This window comes from Camellia sinensis, chromosome 15, assembly GCF_055761805.1.
Source record: "Camellia sinensis isolate YWXY chromosome 15, ASM5576180v1, whole genome shotgun sequence".
In the NCBI taxonomy this organism is placed as follows: Eukaryota; Viridiplantae; Streptophyta; class Magnoliopsida; order Ericales; family Theaceae; genus Camellia; species Camellia sinensis.
In genome coordinates, this window is record NC_138975.1 from 99,223,710 (window position 1) to 99,241,695 (window position 17,986).

The following is a 17,986-nucleotide window of genomic DNA, read 5'->3' on the forward strand; positions in this document are numbered from 1 at the left end:
ATAAACAACTTATTTTCTTTTTTGTTTTTCTTTTTAAATACTTATCCAAATCTATGATCCAAAAAGCACGTTAATCTTTCGATTGCTAACAATCTATCTCACTCTCCTGGCAATCAGTTTTCCTAAAATTTCAAATAAACAACCCTAATATAAATCAATGAATCACATATTTTGTTTTGCAATGTGAACAGAATGACTGCACACACAAAACTCATGGTAGCAAATGAGACTACGACTACGTTTAAAGGGGTAAAATCAAATTAAGATACAACAGCAGCAATACCAACTAAACCATGCCAGATCAATAAAAAGCTCAAAAGTACCAAAATTCAGCGGCCAACCTGCTTTTATGTAACATGTAACGAAAAAAGGAAAAGAAAAGAAAAAGGCGGCAAAGAAAGATAAATTAACAGCAAAGCACAAAAGGGTGTTTGCTTGAAGCGGTGTAGGAATCCAACCTCCACTACCAGAGGCATTTGGATTGGACATGGTGTTGTTGGGTCTCATGGAATATAGACACCGAATTTCCGAGTGTTTGGGGAACACCGAGTGCATTGTCCAGCAGTTAAAAACATATCTACAAACAGGAAATTATCTGCAGCCGCCCAGAAAAAATAAAAAAAAGAACACTAAAACCAAGAGCTTGCCAGACCCCATGACGGAAACCTTTACAGCACATCTGATGCACTAAAAGAGGTTGGGGGAGGTTGGAGACTATGAAAACATGAAATAACTCGCTTACCGCCCATCACTCTCTTAGAGAACACCAGTTGGGCAATTTCCAGGAGTTAGCCATTGCCCACCTGGGACAAAATCAAAACAAAACCAAGACAAAGTTAAATGGTGCAAAACATAATTTGCAAAAAAAAAAAAAAAAAAAAAAAAAGCCACAAGATTTTAGCAGTTTATATAACCCATATACAAGCACCCAAAACAATTATTGACGAATACAAAGGGAGAAGCGCATAATCTAAACAAATATGTTGATGACAGATGAGCACCAAAGGGAACAACAGACCAGCTGAATTCAAACAGTAAATGCTTCAAGGCAAATGGAAGGTTTCAAGAAACACTTCAATATTTACCATAAAGAGATGGAGCAAGTAAATGTCATGGGCGTCTAAAGTTGTCAATTTCCCATGAAGAGACAAAGCAAAGAAATGTGAGAAAAATCTCATCATTTATGAACATTTACACCCAAAGTGTGGAGCAAACTAAGAGAAACCAAAACAGAATATTATTTTTAGTATGTGACGTAATCATTTTACAACACTACGACTCATTTTCAAAAATAAAAATATTGAACAAAAGCAGAAAATACTTTTGGCAGTTATGTTCAACATAAAAAAGACATTATAGCAAATTAGATAGCAGATCTGATGACAGAATCCAGACATCAAGGCCATGTCTGGTTGAGTTTTTTAAAACAATTTTTGAGAGCTCAAAATCCAAAATTTGTTTGGTATACAATATTCTCAAAACTGTTTTCAATCACTTTTTCTATCTCCTCACTCCTCTCACATCCTACACATCAATGAATCATTTTTTTCTCTCTCTTTCATTCTCCGACATCCTACACATCAATCAATCACTTTTTCTCTCACACCCATTTATTCAACTGCAAAAATAAAAAAACTACAAAACTCCATCCTACAAAAAACTATTGCAAACGAACAGTCTGCAATCAAAGTCATCTTCACTTTTGCGCATAATGAATCAGACAATACATGCACAGTAAAACTCACCAGGCATCAAAGCCTTGAACAGGTCACTAGGCTGTGTATAACGCATCCTTACTGCCATGAGGATTGCTTGTACCTAAAGCTCTCAGTATCCCACCCTCCCTCCGGCTCCTTCCTCTTTGGAACACCACCCGCCAGCTGCTGGTACATCCTTGCTTGCTCCTCTGCTAGCACCTGTGAACTGGCAACAGAAAGTTGCCTCGATGCAAGAGGTAATGTTTCTTCTCTGCCTTCTATGTCTATACTTACAGGGCCAGCATTGAGGTCGAGACCCTGCCTAGCCCATTTTCTACTGTTATCAACACCAATATTATTGCAACCATCGGGAGGAAGGCTAACAACATATGGCCTTGGATACTGGGATGAAACTGTAGCAGCAGGGCCTAATAACTGGGAATTTCCGGCAGGGAAGCAAAACCTACCACCAGAAGGGGAATCCACATAAGTTGTAGATCCACCTGAGAAATTGGCGGAGGACAGAGGAAAACTAGTCCCAAATGGGAAGACAGGATACTGGAAGGGAGTAGAAGGGAAGGACACTGCAGAAGAAGATGACAACACCGAACCCCGGTAAACATCTGGAGTAAATGGGGTCCCACCAGTAGGGGGTCCCAACATTCTTTGCGGCCCACCAGTTGCAACAATTGGAAAGGGCAGCTCCCCTCTATCAGACAATATCGATGGAATTGCAACAGCAGAGTAAGTGTTCCCAGTTGGAAACCACGATGAGAGAGTTCCCATTTCTGTATTATTCATTCTGACGCCAGCAAAAGGAGGCTGGGCTTGCATGCTGCTTCTGGCATGCAGGTTAAAAGGGGATGGTTCAGCACTTGCTTCATCAAAGGCAGGCCCATTGTTTAGATCAAAGTCCCTCCTTATCTCACAATTAGAAAATCCACCTGATGATGACGACTTAACTGTCAGAAGTGGGGCCTCCAGTCTACGATTGGTGCTCCTTGAGTACTGCCCCATATCATTAGCCTCATCAACTAGATTCAAATCCAGATCAAGACCTCCAAAACTACGAATGGGTGCAGAACCCATTGGATCATTTTGTGCCATTCCACGGTTACTTATATGGTCAGATGTAGAAGCTGTCTCCTGAGTAGAGCTTCGAGATGCCATGTCCTCGAGAATTCTTTCATCGGGCACATTCAGATCAATATCTAACCGAGGTGGACCATGTTTGCCCGCAGTAGCATCAGGAAGAGGGATACTAGTAGTACCCAGTGGCATCTCCAGAAACTTCCTGGGTTCAGCAGGCCGAAATGCACTTGTAGCAGCAGATCCCTTCCATCCAAGCTCCCCTTTACTTCTCAACAGATCCTCCAGAGGAACAAAGGGTCCTTTTGCAGCAGCAGCCACTGTAATGGAAGCAGGAAGGCTGCTGGATACAGATGAAACAGGAAAAGGCAACAGGCTAATCAAATGAGAAGTTGAACATCCAGGACCAGCCAAGTTGATGGGTTCCCCATATTTTCCTTCATCTGCAAAAAATCCTTCGTTTAGATCAAACTTTAGCTTTGTATCCGTGGCTGATGCCCCAGTAGCAGGGATCGAAGAAGCATCAGCTGCGGTGGATGCACTGTCCTCTGTTTCTCGTGCCTCAACATCAGTCACCTTGGATCCCCGTGACTCCTTTTGAGGAACTGCTCCACCAGAACACTGCTTGAGAACATCTTTACTCTCGACATTTGTATCCATGCCCTTACTCTTCTGATCACTAGCAACTGATCCCAGAGTAGCTGAAACTTGATTTTGATGAGTTGGACCACTGTTGGTACCATGATGAATATTTTGTTTTCCAGCATGACTACCATGACTTCTGGTGTCCATTTCGTCAGCTTTTCCACTCTTTAGTTCATCGACATTTTCTGAAGGGAGGTCTTTACTAGAACCAGAAGTATGTAGCAGTTCCGCATCACCTCTTTCTAAATGCTCAGACTTCACCTTCGCTGGAGGTGGTTTCTGCTCTGGGTGATCAACACCATTAAATCCTTCATTCATATTATTTTTGTTCTCACTGCCGATTTCTAATGATGCATGTGATGATGAACCTCCAACAACTTCTTTCTCAACTTTTACACATGAAAGGGCTTCATTGACCTTATCATCCATCAACAAAGAACAGCTTCTGTTCGGCTTAGCATCCTGAATTCTTGCACTGATGATGGTTGACACCTTGACATCAAGCTGTTTACTTTCTTCACCATCTACCTTCACTGCTGCACTGGCTGGAGAAAGAGCCACAGAAGCAGCACCCCTAATTTCATCCGGTCTTCCATTTTTCTCCGGGCGAGCTTCTGCAGCTGGTTCCAAATCCAAATTGGAAGAATTATATTCATTCCTCTCTCCTACTGGTGTATGCTCAGGTATGGAAGAAGTGGTTTTCCAATCTCCAGAGATGTCGCCAGAGGCCTGTTTAGATAGATGATGTAACCCATCCCTAGACAATGAAGCACCAGCAATCAGACCCTGCTTCTCTACGTCACCAACAGCACCATCTGCAGACTGACTTTGCTGTGATGATTTTGATTTGGCATCATCTCCCAAGCAAGAGTGCTCAACCATAGGTGTGTTTTTTCCTGCAGAATCAGTTGGTGATATCAAATCGGACTTGGACATTTCTCCAGCTGCAACACTAGCGAGCAGATTCATTCCGACATCATCTACAGCTGACATAGACGCAATTGCTTCAGAGTATCTGGCACAACTTTCAATTAAAGCATTTATAGAGCTGAAAGAAGCATCATGCAATTTCCCAGATTTCAACTCATTCCCTGATAACGAGGAAGCAGGTTTTGAGACTTCAGCAAATTTAGCAGTGTCATCACCAGTTTGGCGTTGCTCTTCTTCAGGAATAGCGGCAGGTGGCCCATCACCTTCATCAGACCCAGTTTCCCTTTGACCTCCAGACACAGCAGGCCCAGGGAATCCATTGATTGACCTCTGATGTTGAGAAGAACCACCAGATATCTTATTCACACTCATTGACCCTGCAGTAGAACTCCTTGCATCTTCCTTTCCTGAGAAAACCGTAGTTTTGGCATGGTCACTTGAACAAGATTGACCATTGTTGAGAGACTGACTTGAACTGCTGCTCCTCTCCTCCCTTGCAGTGGTTGAAGGAAGATCAGAGGAGCTTCCAACTACTATTCTGGGATTAGCATCTTTACCTGAAGGAGGTGACACTGCTGATTTCATTGTCCCTGGAGACGAGGAAGTGGATTTGAAAGTGATCTCACCCTGTACAGGCTTAACTGAAGCAGCTTTAGATGCAGAAATCTGTGTAACTGAGCTCTTCATAGCAACCTCAGACGCACCAGGATATCGGTTCCCACCATGAGAAACTTCGGGAAGACGTGATCTGGAAGGCCATGAAACAGCTTGAGTTGAACCTGACTTCGCATCAATAACATTCATTTCAGCCTCAACACGTTTCTTCCATGTGTCAACTAAACTTCTTGCTTTTCTCTGAATTTCAACATTTTTATGTGAACGTAAATGATTCACTGATTTGCCAATGTTACACATCTGTAGGGCATGAAGATTTACAGGCAGCTTATCAAGAGCACGAAGCAAAACCAAGAGAAATTCCTCTACAGATTTATCACCATCCTTGGGACTACCATCACCGATCTTCCCTTTATGGATATCTTGAAGCCATCCGTCTAACACAGGCAAACCCTTGAGCTGAACAAACCGATTAAGGCAATCAAACTTTTCAGTAGCTGTTATTACACCTGCAAGCATTGACCGGCTAACCAATTCCATCTTCCTCTCAGATCTATCAGACTGCATAAGTTGAACTAGTTTCTCTACCCCTTCTTGATCTACAAGCCCACCCTTTTCTGTTATCTTAGAAATCTCATATTTCAAAGCGCTTTCAGATTTAAACTGACAAGAGTCATCATCATCCGTCTTTAAAGAACGTTCTCGTTTGAGAGGCTCAGATCCATCTGTCCGCTCCCTTTTCTTCCCCTTGGCTTGAGAAGGGAAGGAAGTGGCACTCTGTATATTATCGGAACCAGGTTTTAACTGTGATGTAGGACCATTTATTGGTTTTGGAGAACGGCCACCAGGCTGCACTGTTGCATGCATCTCTATTCGTGTTTTATATAACAGCTTGTCTATTTCTTCCTGTCGCTCCTATAGAAAATAGAAATAAACTATCCATCAGAAAAATTAAAAAGAAAATGAAACGAAATTCAGAAAGATTAGATATAAACAATAACACAGTAAATGAAAATAGAAAACTGAACACAGCAAACACGGACTGACATACAAAGGTAACTAAAACTCACATCAATATAATCTTGATCAGTTAACCACCATAAACACTTGTTTGCAACATCATAAACTCGACGGCAGACAAATGAGGATATCCCTGACAGAAGTTCAACACCTTTAGGAAGGAATGCAACTTTACATGGATGGAGTAATGATGCAGCAGGAATCTCATCCTTATGAAAGGAATAGAAGACTTCGTTTGGCGCAGCGTCCAGCAGGATGCCTTTGCAAAGCTTTACTTCAACAGGCCGGTAAAGCCAATTCACACCCAACTGTAGATTGTTTTCTTTGTTTAATGACAGCCAACGAATTATTCCAATAAAAGCAGGGGAATCCTTGGGCGGTTTGAAAAGAGCACAATCACCTACACTAATCTTGCGACCATCCTACAGAAAAAGGTTTACCTCAATTAACCATGAAATAGTAAAACACATGGAAACAAAGGAAAGTGAACGTTAGCATATGTATACAGAATTGTCGTTGGTAAAATTAAGCGCAATAAAAACTTCGGACGCAAAGAAAATAAAAGAAAGGGCAAACAAAAGATTAATATGAAAATAAATTTAAGCACCATAAGGCATCATCATCTTGCAGACAAATATTACACCCAATGATGCTGACTCTTTAAATTCACACCACACAAATGGGAGTATTTAGTGATTGGCCTTCCAATCACTAGAAATTAACAAAAGCGGGATTCCCCGAAACGGGGGAGCAACTGAGGCCCAAAAATATTACACCGTGTGTGTTTCTTAGTTTTTGCTTTTGAGGACTTCTTGTCCTCCTTTGTATTTTTCTTCTTCTCTTTTCTCTCTTTTAATAAAATTTTTCTTCTTTTGTTGTTGATCAAAAAAAAAGAAAAAGAGTATTTAGTGATCAGAAATGAATTGACAAGCCTTTTCATTTTGCCAATTAAACTTGCAAGTGATTGCTTAATATTAAGAGTTTAGTTTGAACTGAAGTCGTGCCTCAGCAACCCCACTATCATAAACAAATTTGGTAGTACCTAAGAAACACAAACACTTTTAAGAAGGGTGTGTGTCATGTTCGAAACCGTGTCAAACACTAACACGACACGACATTCATCAGACAATTCTCAACCCTTGTTAGACATGCTTCAAAATATGTCCCATTATTATTAAAACTTTCTACACTTCAACACGCTTTAGAAACTTGGAGAAGAGGAACACGCATATCGCTTAGACACATGAGATACAATACAACTTTGAAATAAAATAACTTGAAATCTAATGATAACAGAAAAACAAAGTAAATTTATACCTATTCTACTTCTTTAGAGTTTAGAAATTAGTGTTACGTAGCATTTTGTTATTGTTTTGAATCAAATAGTAGCATTATACGTGACATATAATAAATGTTTATCCTTGTATATAACATATAAATAAATAAATATTATATGTTTTACATGTGTCCCACACGTGTCATGTCCCACCACATTTTTTGAAAATTTACGTGTTAGCGTGTCACGTATCCATATTTCCTAGGGCAGTAAGAACCACCTGCCACCATAAAACAATTGCAGGTTGCAGCAAGGAAGATAAAGAGGTGGATGATTTCAAGAACATACTCTTCTACTAATTTTAGATTTCGTGAACAATAATTTGAACAACTACACCAAATCAGCTACCACTTTTGCGGCCCACCAAATTCTCCATAGAGAGAGAATCACTATTGCTGAAGTATCCATGCAAGCTAACGTGATGTGATGATAGGAAAACATGTCTACACTATGATTTTTAGAAGGTGTCTGTGTCCATGTTGGACACAAAACTCCTGCAATGCCCACAAATTGTGTTTGATGCCTGTACAGTCCAAAAATCATTCGCAGAAAATCAAATATCATAGCATGGCCAAAACAAGCAAACATGCAACAAATGGTTTTAAATAAAGGAAAAGGCCATAAATTTTGATCAAATAGTATGAATAAAAATTATATTCACCGATAACATTAAAGAAGTATAGAATGTTAATTGCCCATGGACTCGTATAACTGAATACATAAATTTGAATAAATGATCAAAATCACATGTTTACACAGTAAAGCAATTTTGAAGTAAAAATATGGTGTGCACAGATAAAAGCATATTGTTGGTTTCAAAAAAGAACTAATAAAGGCAGCAAGAATTATAGAGGTACTAAGTTGATGATTCAATGAATTTGTGGGAGAGTGATTGAGTATAGGAGTTACAACACTAGTGTTAGACAATCAATTTGAATTTATGTCAGGTATATCTGTAGATGTCAAATTGGGATTTAAATCATGAATCGAAATGGGCTTGCAACGAATCGCAAATGGAATCGAATCATGAATCATAAAGATCTAATCACTTTTTTTAAACTAGTAATGGTGCGCGTGCCTTGCACGTGAGTTTCTTCATGTGTTTAAAAATTAGAAACAGAATAGGTATAGGTGGGAGAAAAGCTTTCATTATCTGAATTGGAATACAAAAAAGGTACTCAAGCTGGAAGTTTAATTTTCAAAATTTTCAAGTTCTTCGTTTGCACCTCCAAGATGAGTTAAATAGTTATTTTTACATATATTTATTATTTTTATCTTAGGTATTATTTTTATTAATAATATTTTTAATTTATTTATATAATTTATTTTTTATTGATATATATATATATATATATATTATAAATAATAAAATATGTTAAAATAAATAAAAATAAAAATTGAATGGTTTATTTTATAGATTTTATTAGATTTTTTATTATTATATATGATTTAATTAGATTTATTATTATATAACAAATTATATTATTTATTATATGTTAAGAACTAGGGCTGTCTAGGGTCAGTCAGTGTTTGGAGATCAAAGCCAAATGACTTCTAAAAACAGAACAGAGAGAGAGCGAGAGAGAGAGCGAGAGAGAGACGAAGACGAAGACGAAGACGAAGGCGAAGGTCGACATCCGAAAAGATCGAAGGCGAGAGCAGATGGCGAGCAGATCGAAGCAGATCCAAGTTTCTCTCTCTCTCTCTCTCTCTCTCTATCTCCCCCTCCCTCCCTCTCTCCCTCCCTCCTTTACGATTCCTGCAACTAAGATATGGACACGCATGTCCCCTACAAAAAATTCATTAAATTAAAGGGACACGCCATCTGGTGTGTCCCGTACATGTCCCCGGCGTGTCCACATGTCAGACACTACCACGACACCGATTTTTGAGTTTCCATGCTTCATTTTTTGTAAGAAATTAAAATTTTAATTACTATGTTAATGTTAATATGAGTTGTACAGAAAAAATAATTTTCTTATAGTTCCCATCCATTTCATGCTAAACAAACTTTAAAAAAAATTAATTAATTAATTTTAAAATAAAATAAAAAGTTCAAACAAAATTTCAATTAACATCAAAATCCATCCAAAAGAACAAAGTTTCTAAAATAGAAAAAGTGCACCTGTTATCAAAGTTTCATCTTAATTCTCACTTGAAAAATTTTGGGATAAAAACAGTTCTTTAATTGTCTCTGTTTAATCAAATTTCAGAGTCGGTGTCTTCCACTTCTAAGGTTTGTGCAATTAGTGGAAAATATATGATTGCAATTGGAAACTTCTCTACTAAACATTGCAGTTGTTGGTAATAGTTGTACTAGTAGTGCCAATTACAAATCGTCCCTTAAACTTAAGCAACTAATTGATGAATAGAGGGGCATTTTCAAAAAGAAAAAAAAAAAGAGTAGAAAAATTTAGATATCTTTGTATTTTTTAAAGTAGTAGAGATTACTTAGAAAGATATATATACAGATTTAGATGTTAGATATATCTTATAAATATGAAATATTTAGACTTAAATCAATGAAAATATTGTTTTGAATTATGATCACGTGGTCTAGTAGGTAATAAGTTAACACGGATATCCATGCAAGATCACCATTGTACAATTTCCCTCTTTTAGATATTTCTTATTAATCATTCTTAATAAATAAAAAGAATAAAAACAAAAGAACTAAACAAAAGACAAACTCACTATTTCAAAGCAACAATAACTTAATAACGATGTTGATATTTGGACAAAATAAGCATGCATACATTTCCAAATAACAACGATCCAATCATAAGAAAGAATTAATTTAAATCCTTTATTTTAAAACCTAAAACACTTTAAAAGGTATACATGCTTATTTTTCAAAAACACAACTTAAGAAAATAAGATTAAAAATAAAAAATAAAAAGAACTTATGGAATTATTAGGTTTAACTAACCTCACCATGTAATATTGAAAAATTGAACTATATTTATTTCAATAAAATAGCAACACATAATTCATGGTGCAAATTACAACAACATGTTTAGAAAATATATTATGATTTTTTAAAAGAAAAAAAATGAAAAGAAAAGGTTAAAAACATGTTTGGTCTAACTAAATCTAATTGGATCTTACTAAAAACTCTCTGATTACCAAAAATAACAAATCATGTATATACATTAGCTATTTTCGTACTAAATACTATTAGAAGTTGTATTATGTCATTTTCACTAAAAAATTGAAGGGGAAAAAAAAAAGAATCAAAATGTGTCGGGCATGATAGTTTCAAATTACATTAATTGTAAAAAGTGATCGAATCTTATGAATTGTGCAATTCATCTATAAATTCGTATCGATTTTGCAAAAATTGCAAATCCTATCGTGAATCGTAAGATTTTGATAACAACAGGTATATAAACTATCAAAGCAATATATTAACTACGCAGATTAATAGACAGTGCAAACTAATAGACAAGTATATAGAGAAGAAAAAGGATTTTATGAAGACTAATATGTTGCTCAAATGGAGAAGTATGTCTAGCATATTATATGATCAACGAATTCCAACAAAATTAGAAGAATTTTTTTATAGTACAACTATATGGCCAAGAATGATCAAAGGGACATAATGTATGGCAGCGAAGAAATAATGCATTCATATAATCAGAGTAGCCAAGTTGACGATGCTTACATGGATGTGAAAAGACTAAAAGTAAATAAAATTAAATATATATATATATATATATGAAATGATAGGCGTAGCACCAACCAATTGAAGATAAATTTAAAAAAAAAACATGCTAAGATAGTTTGGTCATATCCAATAAAGACATGGAAATTCAACAATAAGATAGAATGATATGATCACTATATATGAAAATTTTAGGAGAGAAATCTAAACTGATATGTAATGTAGTAGTAAAAAAATATGAATTTATTAAACTAAACATATAGCCCTTGACATAGAAGAATACCAAGAAATATTCATGTAGCCAACCGCACTTGATTGTAACATAAAGATTAGTTTGGTCTAGTTTTTACATAAATTATTTACCAATTCTTCAATTCAGTTTAATGTTAAAGAGTATCATTTCCATAGCATTAAGTATCATATATTAAGACATAAACAAGGTATAACGCATTGATGAAGTGAATACACTGTGACCCAGAAACACAGATGCAGCAAGGGATTTTTTTTGGGCAAGTAGATGCAGCAAGGGATCACAGCTTTTTCCCTCTTTTTTCTTTCTTTTTAATTACTATATATATTATCCGCAAATAACAAAAAATTTCATTAAATTCGGAAAATAATGCTGATGCATAATTCAGAAACAAAATACTGTAGTGTGCATATTACAAAAGAGATATCTTTTTCACGGCTGTCCCATGAACCAAATGGTTTACGGACAGCCAACCAGGCAATGCTACGTCAGCCACTTTTATTCACACCTTAAATTCTTTACTTTTGTGTGCCTCATGTGATTATTTCTCTCTTTTCTTTTTGCCTCCCATCCTCTGCCCCGTCATGGTCATCGGAAACCCCACCACCACCTCCTATCGCAACCCCTCCCTCCCACAACCACCATCGTCGACCACTGCCACCTTCCTTCACTATTCCCCTCTTTCCACCACTTCTAGCCTCCCCCTTTCCCTCTTTAGTGCAACAGTGGTCCCTCTTCCTTCCCACAGCCTCCTCTGGTTCTTTACCATCCATTTCTATTGTTGCCATCACTCTCCAACATCACCACCAAAAAGTTTTATTTTCGCTAACATTTTGTTTTACTGATAACCCACCTAAATCTACTACATAACCCAAAAGAGAGAGCCACAATGTCGTATTTTTGTCTCTCTAAAATTTCTTCTCCTTCGATTTGGTCTTCAACTCATTAGGAAACATACTCAGAACCTTATCATCCAAATCACAACAATCAGTCTCATTTCTTTAACCTCACAATCCTTTCCAAACTCCTCCTTGTCCACCGTCCCATGTAAACACCATGAAGCATATTTATGCTGCCCATCACAGAGGACTCCAATTAAAAGATTGATAACCCACTTGGCTCATAGACGTTGATGTTGATAACCAGAAAATCAACGGCAACAAGATAAGAATCAATGATGATTGCCGCAAAACACAAGTACATTCAGAATTATATATTTGATTTTATTTCTAGATGAGATTAGATTCGAATCAAATTTTCTACCTTGAAAGTTGCTCAACACAATTCTCAGTTAACAAAGCAAGTCCTGGGTTGAATTTCACTTCATTTTGCCAATCTTTGTTTTTACTTTGCTTTTCTATTTCATTTTATGTTGGCTTTTTTCGTGGATGTTGGTTGGTGGTGTTTTTGAGAATTTTTTTAATGTTATTGAATGGTGGTATACACCGAAGGAAGAGTCTTTTCTGAATTCTAGTATAAACGGCCAATGATAGCATTTAATAGCAAAAACTTAAAAATCATACATCACCAATGAAAAATTCAATAAACTAAAATAACCCACTAAATTTATTTGCTTTGACATGTTTACTTCCAAGTTCTACGTTTAAGAAATTAATAAATAAAAATCTATAATCAATCAATCCAAGGAATCATAACTTAAAAATACGCATATATAGATTCATTTGCCTAAAACCCTCAACCTAAAAACAAAAGGAGGGTCAAAATTCAACCACTACATAATTGTAAAAAAAAAAAAAACAAGCAATTTTATCGAATCCCCCAACAAATTACTAAAAAATACATACACACGAAAGCGGAAAATCATCAATGCAGTAGAGCCAATAAACATGTATGAATCAATAAGAAGTGAAATTGAAATAATTGAAAGACCCACCAAGGCAATACCTTGCAGAAGGAATCAAGCGTAGATGCTGAAGAATCACCGGCTACAGTCCTCGTCACTGCGGTGCCGCGCGAGGGGACCGACCACATGTGCCGACTCCGTTTCCAATTTTCACCTCCCCGCCCATGCATAATACCCTTGCATCTTCCCCAATTTTCGCCTCGACAACCATCAATCCCAAACCCTAAATTCCCCTCTTCCAAACAACAACATCAACAAAAACCCTACAATTCACCAAAACCCAGATCGCCTCCAAACCCTCCCCTGCCTCATCAAAATCACAAAAACCCTAATCCCAAATTCCTAATCCAATCCACTCCAAACAGCATCGATTTAATTCGAGCCCAGAACCACCATTTCTGAACCGCCAAGGAGCGACCGAAGAAGAGAGAGAAAGAGCAGCCAATCGGACACGATCTCTTGAGAGAAACAGAACGATGTAGAGAGATAAAGAGAGGAGAAAAATGGTGAGAGAGGGTGAGAGAGCCAGACGGCAACAGGAAAGGTGTACTTGGTAATTTGGTACTTAGAATTGGGAGCCTCTATTTGCACACACCAATTCCACTCTTTCCACACACTTAATGAATTTTATTTTTATTACAATTTTATTCCTAAATAAAATTACCATTATAGACATCTCACACAATTCAAATAAACACACATCCTCTCAATACACACACAGACGTTGCAATGCCTCTGCTTCCTCATTTTGCTAAATGATCCACACATACACAGACTCCATACCAGGGCTCCAAAGTTACTCCATTCTTCATTAGTGTACACTCCTTGCACAAGCTCCACACTCCTTCCACAAGCTGTCTTCCTCATTCTTCCTTCCTTATTCTTCATTACTTATTTGTGATGGAGGATTTGTCTTCTGAAAATCAGCAAATAAGTATTCATGTGAAGCAGAGCGAAGGAAATGTGAGTTTAATTTTTTTTTTTTTTCGCAGCGTCGTTCGGATAACCAGTGCCGAATTTTGTTATTTTGTTCGGAAATGTACTACCGAAATAATTATGTATTTTCGGAAGTTGATGTCCGAATAAATTGATAAATTTCGGAAGTTGTTGTCCGAAACATTTATATAAATTCGGAAGTTGTTGTCCGAAAAATGTTAACTTATACAACATTCTACTTCCGAAATTTGGAAAAACATTCGGACAACTACTTCCGAATGAAGTAAATTTTTTTTTTCCATTTTATATTCCAAATTTGCAAACTGCATACCAAATTTACAGTTTCAAATTGCAAATTAATCTTTATAATGCCATTAAAAATTTGTAATGTTATACAAAACATGCAGGAATCTGTGTCAACTCAAGGGAGTCAGGTTTGCGCGAATTTTGTGTTAGATTACACCACTCATTTCACAACTGAACAGGTTCAGTCTACGAAATTATAACGATTATGTTTTGAATTGCTCACCAAATGTAAATGTTTGATAATATTTATTTAACTTTGTAGGTATTCAAAAGTAAGGATGAATTGCTCAACTGGGTACGTGAAGTTGGAAAGAGAAATGGTTTGGTCATTGTAATCAAAACATCAGACTATGGTGGAGGGAAAAAAAGACCTAGGATGTATCTTGCTTGTGAGAGGAGTGGCCAATATAGAGCAACAAAGAAGTTAAAACATTATGGCAACAATACATCAAGAATAACCGGTACGAAGAAGTGTGGTTGTCCTTTTGATATGAGGGCTCACAGGTTTACCACATATGATGAATGGACATTGACTGTAGTATGCGGATTGCATAATCATCCACCTGCGGAGCACCTCGAGGGACATTCATATGCGGGGAGGCTATCCAAGGATGAGAAAGCATTGTTAATGGATATGTCAAAGAGCATGGTTCGGCCAAAAGAAATCCTAGTAACCTTGAAACAGCGAGATGCCCTCAATGTAAGCACACTTAAAACCATTTACAATGTACGCCATCGAAACAGGGTGGTACAGAGAGCTGGAAGATCACAGATGCAACACTTATTGGGTGAATTGGCCAAGTATAATTACATTGAGCGCCATCGGTCTGAAGAGTCCACGATGACTGTGATTGACTTGTTTTGGGCACATCCTACCAGTTTGGACTTATTTCGGTCTTTCCCACGTATATTAATTATGGATTGCACATATAAAACCAACAGATATCGGCTTCCTCTTCTTGAAATTGTGAGAGTGACATCAACTGAAATGACATTCTCTGTAGCTTTTGCATACTTACAGTATGAGAGGGTCGATAACTATGCGTAGGTGTTAGCCACATTACGTGATGTCATGGATGGGTTTGTTGTGCCAACAGTTATTGTTACTGACAGAGAGCTAGCCTTGATGAATGCCATACAAAAGATATTCCCGAGTGCCAGACATTTATTATGTCGTTGGCATATCAGTAAGAATGTGTTGACGAAATGCAAGAAAATGTTTGAGACACAGCAAAAATGGGAGAAGTTCAACCATGAGTGGAACTCTGTAGTGTATTCATCTTCTGAAATTCAATACGAGAAGCGTCTTAAATCATTACTTAAGGAATTCAGTAGTTATCCTGATGCAGTCAAATATGTCATGGATACTTGGTTGGTTCCTTACAAGGACAAATTTGTGGCGGCATGGACAGACACGTGTATGCATTGTGGCAATGTTACAACGAACCGGTAACATTACTTTTGTTGAATATGTTATTAATAACTGCCATGTACTTGATTTTAACTTGACTTACATTTAATTGAACAGGGCTGAGAGTGCACATGCAAAACTTAAAAGACAATTAGGTTCATGTCAAGTCTCATTTCAGGCATCATTTGAGAAAATACACAGTCTGCTTGAGTTGCAACACACTGATATCAAGGCTTCATTTGAGAAAAGTCTAACTGTTGTGCAACATCAATTTAAACCTTCTCAATTCAGGGAGCTACGGGGGAATGTGTCTATCTCTGCATTGGAGTATTTGCTTGTCGAGAGTAAGAGAGCCAATTCCATTGGTATTGATGTTGAAGCTTGTGGATGCGTCCTTCGCCACACTCATGGTTTACCTTGCGCCCATGAGATTGCTGACTACATCAGACAAGATCGTCCTATACCACTTGCTACCATACACTCACAGTGGAGGCAACTTCATATCTCCATATGCAAGAAAAAAGAGGAAACAGAGGTGACTTGTCATGCAGAAGTAGAGTTGTTTGTCAACAAGTTTAATGAAAGTGATAGAACCATGCGATTGGAGCTTTTGAAGAAGTTGAAAGAGATTGTATATCCGGAGAGCACTTTTCTTGTTGAGCCGGAGGTGAAGCCCAAAACACGTCCTCGGGATCATAAGAAGATCAATGTTTCTACCCGTCGTGACCCGTGTGCATTTGAGTTAGTGCAATCTGGACATGATTCCTTCTCACCTATGGACACTCAAATCACTACATTAGCTTCTACTCTGCAAACCAAGAAGAAGCGACCTGTTAAGGGAAAGGAGAAGGTGAACCCGAAAGGGAAGGCATACATTACTAGAACAGTGAAACCTGGTGCATATGTTGATGCTTTCCCTACTGGGTTAAAACCATATATTAAGTTTGTCAAGGATGTAGCTGCAGATGGGAATTGTGGTTTCAGGGCTATAGCTGCTTCAATTGGTCATACAGAAGATGATTGGGCTCAGGTTAGGCGTGACCTATTGGGTGAGCTGCACACACACAAAGAGGAATACATTATACTTTATGGGTCGTATGAAAGGTTTGAAGAATTGACAAGCATATTGTCATACTTTGAAGACAGTCATGGATACTCACATTGGATGACTATGCCAGACATGGGCCATCTTGTTGCATCGTGCTACAATCTTGTGTTATACCACTTGTCTTTACAACAATGTCTCACCTTTTTACCTCTTAGAACCGTGCCAGTACCTCAACTTGATAGACGTGAGATTGCCATTGGGTTTGTCAACGGAAATCATTTCGTGCAGGTATAACAGAAACTTATCAATTGCGTTTATGCATGTAGAAGAAGTTATGAGGTATGACCACTAAGTCAATTGATATTTGGTGCAGGTTTTGTTGCAGCCAGGCCATCCAGTTCCTCCTATTGCCACTAATTGGAGAAAATACCGTCACCCTTGCGCTGTGGACTGGGATGATGCATATGTGCGTCGCATTCAACATTTCAAGGACATTATTCATGATAATGTAGCTACTCGAGAGACTTTTGATGTTGTTGATGTCGCATGACACATGTATGCATTTGACAATGTTACAATTATGGAAGAAATTAATGAATGTGTTTTTTATGTTGATGTGTTATATTTTTTGCAATGTGGATTGAATGTTATCGACCATTTCATTCTAATAATAAAAGGTCATTACAATACCATTGTTGTCATTCCATTCTAATAAGAAAATATTAACCACTGTTACCATTACAACAATGTCATCTTACAAAAAACACCAAACAATATTCATCAACTAACAAAATAACATGTAACAACATAACATGTCACGAATCAGCTGTATGCCTACGCCGAGGCCTACGACTGTATGTCAACGTCGAAGATGGAAAGCGACCTCCAGCAGAACTAGGTCCAGCAGAACTAGGTCCAGCTTCGTCAATGTGCTGACCTTCAAGAACATGTGTCATACTCTCGATAGCCTGGTAAAGTCGATAAGGATGGCGAATCCCCTCCTCATAACCAGCGTCAATAATATTCAGAATCCATATTATCTGCAAAAAATACTAAGTGTGTGTGTAAATAATAACGGTCTGTGTGTGTAAAATTAATGAGAGTGTTTTAAAATATAAGTGTGTGTAATGAGTGTGTGTACAAAATTAATGAGAGTGTGTGTGTAAATAATAAGT

The 17,986-nt window shown here is 37.4% G+C and overlaps 3 protein-coding genes and 1 long non-coding RNA gene across 7 annotated transcripts; 3 read left to right on the plus strand and 1 right to left on the minus strand.

Moving 5' to 3' along the window:
• Positions 1–280: 280 nt before the first annotated feature.
• Positions 281–13,692, minus strand: LOC114317466 (uncharacterized). 4 transcript variants are annotated; one of them, XM_082908864.1, is made up of 5 exons: positions 13,152–13,641; positions 7,621–7,855; positions 6,047–6,418; positions 1,746–5,891; positions 281–803 (listed from the first exon to the last, which is right to left on the minus strand). In XM_082908864.1, exon 4 carries the CDS (start codon positions 5,841–5,843, stop codon positions 1,794–1,796), a length of 4,050 nt encoding a protein of 1,349 aa, XP_082764990.1. In that variant the 5' UTR covers positions 5,844–5,891; positions 6,047–6,418; positions 7,621–7,855; positions 13,152–13,641; the 3' UTR covers positions 281–803; positions 1,746–1,793. The 4 variants fall into 4 exon arrangements, with proteins under 4 accessions (XP_082764990.1, XP_082764991.1, XP_028120006.2 ...); XM_082908865.1 differs by having other exon boundaries at positions 13,141–13,295; XM_028264205.2 differs by lacking the exon at positions 7,621–7,855 and having other exon boundaries at positions 13,152–13,692.
• A 1,036-nt stretch (positions 13,693–14,728) lies between these two features.
• Positions 14,729–15,400, plus strand: LOC145813151 (PKS-NRPS hybrid synthetase cheA-like). Its single transcript, XM_082908424.1, has one exon. It carries the CDS (start codon positions 14,729–14,731, stop codon positions 15,398–15,400), a length of 672 nt encoding a protein of 223 aa, XP_082764550.1.
• Positions 15,401–15,424: 24 nt separating this feature from the next.
• Positions 15,425–16,932, plus strand: LOC145813152 (PKS-NRPS hybrid synthetase cheA-like). Its single transcript, XM_082908425.1, has 3 exons — positions 15,425–15,801; positions 15,881–16,793; positions 16,906–16,932. The coding sequence occupies exons 1-3, from the start codon at positions 15,425–15,427 to the stop codon at positions 16,930–16,932; spliced, it is 1,317 nt and encodes a 438-aa protein (XP_082764551.1).
• Positions 16,933–16,966: 34 nt separating this feature from the next.
• On the plus strand, positions 16,967–17,418 carry LOC145813951 (uncharacterized). Its single transcript, XR_014357415.1, has 2 exons — positions 16,967–17,099; positions 17,185–17,418. It is a non-coding gene; the product is annotated as an uncharacterized LOC145813951 (long non-coding RNA).
• The last annotated feature ends 568 nt before the right edge of the window (positions 17,419–17,986 follow it).

Excerpts from the sequence above, each read along its gene's own strand:
- LOC114317466 (XM_028264205.2), bottom strand. The coding sequence starts at position 13,280 with ATGCATGGGCGGGGAGGTGAAAATTGGAAACGGAGTCGGCACATGTGG. Across the intron at positions 6,419-13,151 it reads CGCTTGATTCCTTCTGCAAG|GATGGTCGCAAGATTAGTGT; the intron begins GTATTGCCTTGG and ends CTTTTTCTGTAG. Across the intron at positions 5,892-6,046 it reads CTGATCAAGATTATATTGAT|GAGCGACAGGAAGAAATAGA; the intron begins GTGAGTTTTAGT and ends TATTTTCTATAG.
- LOC145813151 (XM_082908424.1), top strand. The coding sequence starts at position 14,729 with ATGTATCTTGCTTGTGAGAGGAGTGGCCAATATAGAGCAACAAAGAAG.
- LOC145813152 (XM_082908425.1), top strand. The coding sequence starts at position 15,425 with ATGGATGGGTTTGTTGTGCCAACAGTTATTGTTACTGACAGAGAGCTA. Across the intron at positions 15,802-15,880 it reads GGCAATGTTACAACGAACCG|GGCTGAGAGTGCACATGCAA; the intron begins GTAACATTACTT and ends TTAATTGAACAG. Across the intron at positions 16,794-16,905 it reads CAGAAGATGATTGGGCTCAG|ACAGTCATGGATACTCACAT; the intron begins GTTAGGCGTGAC and ends CATACTTTGAAG.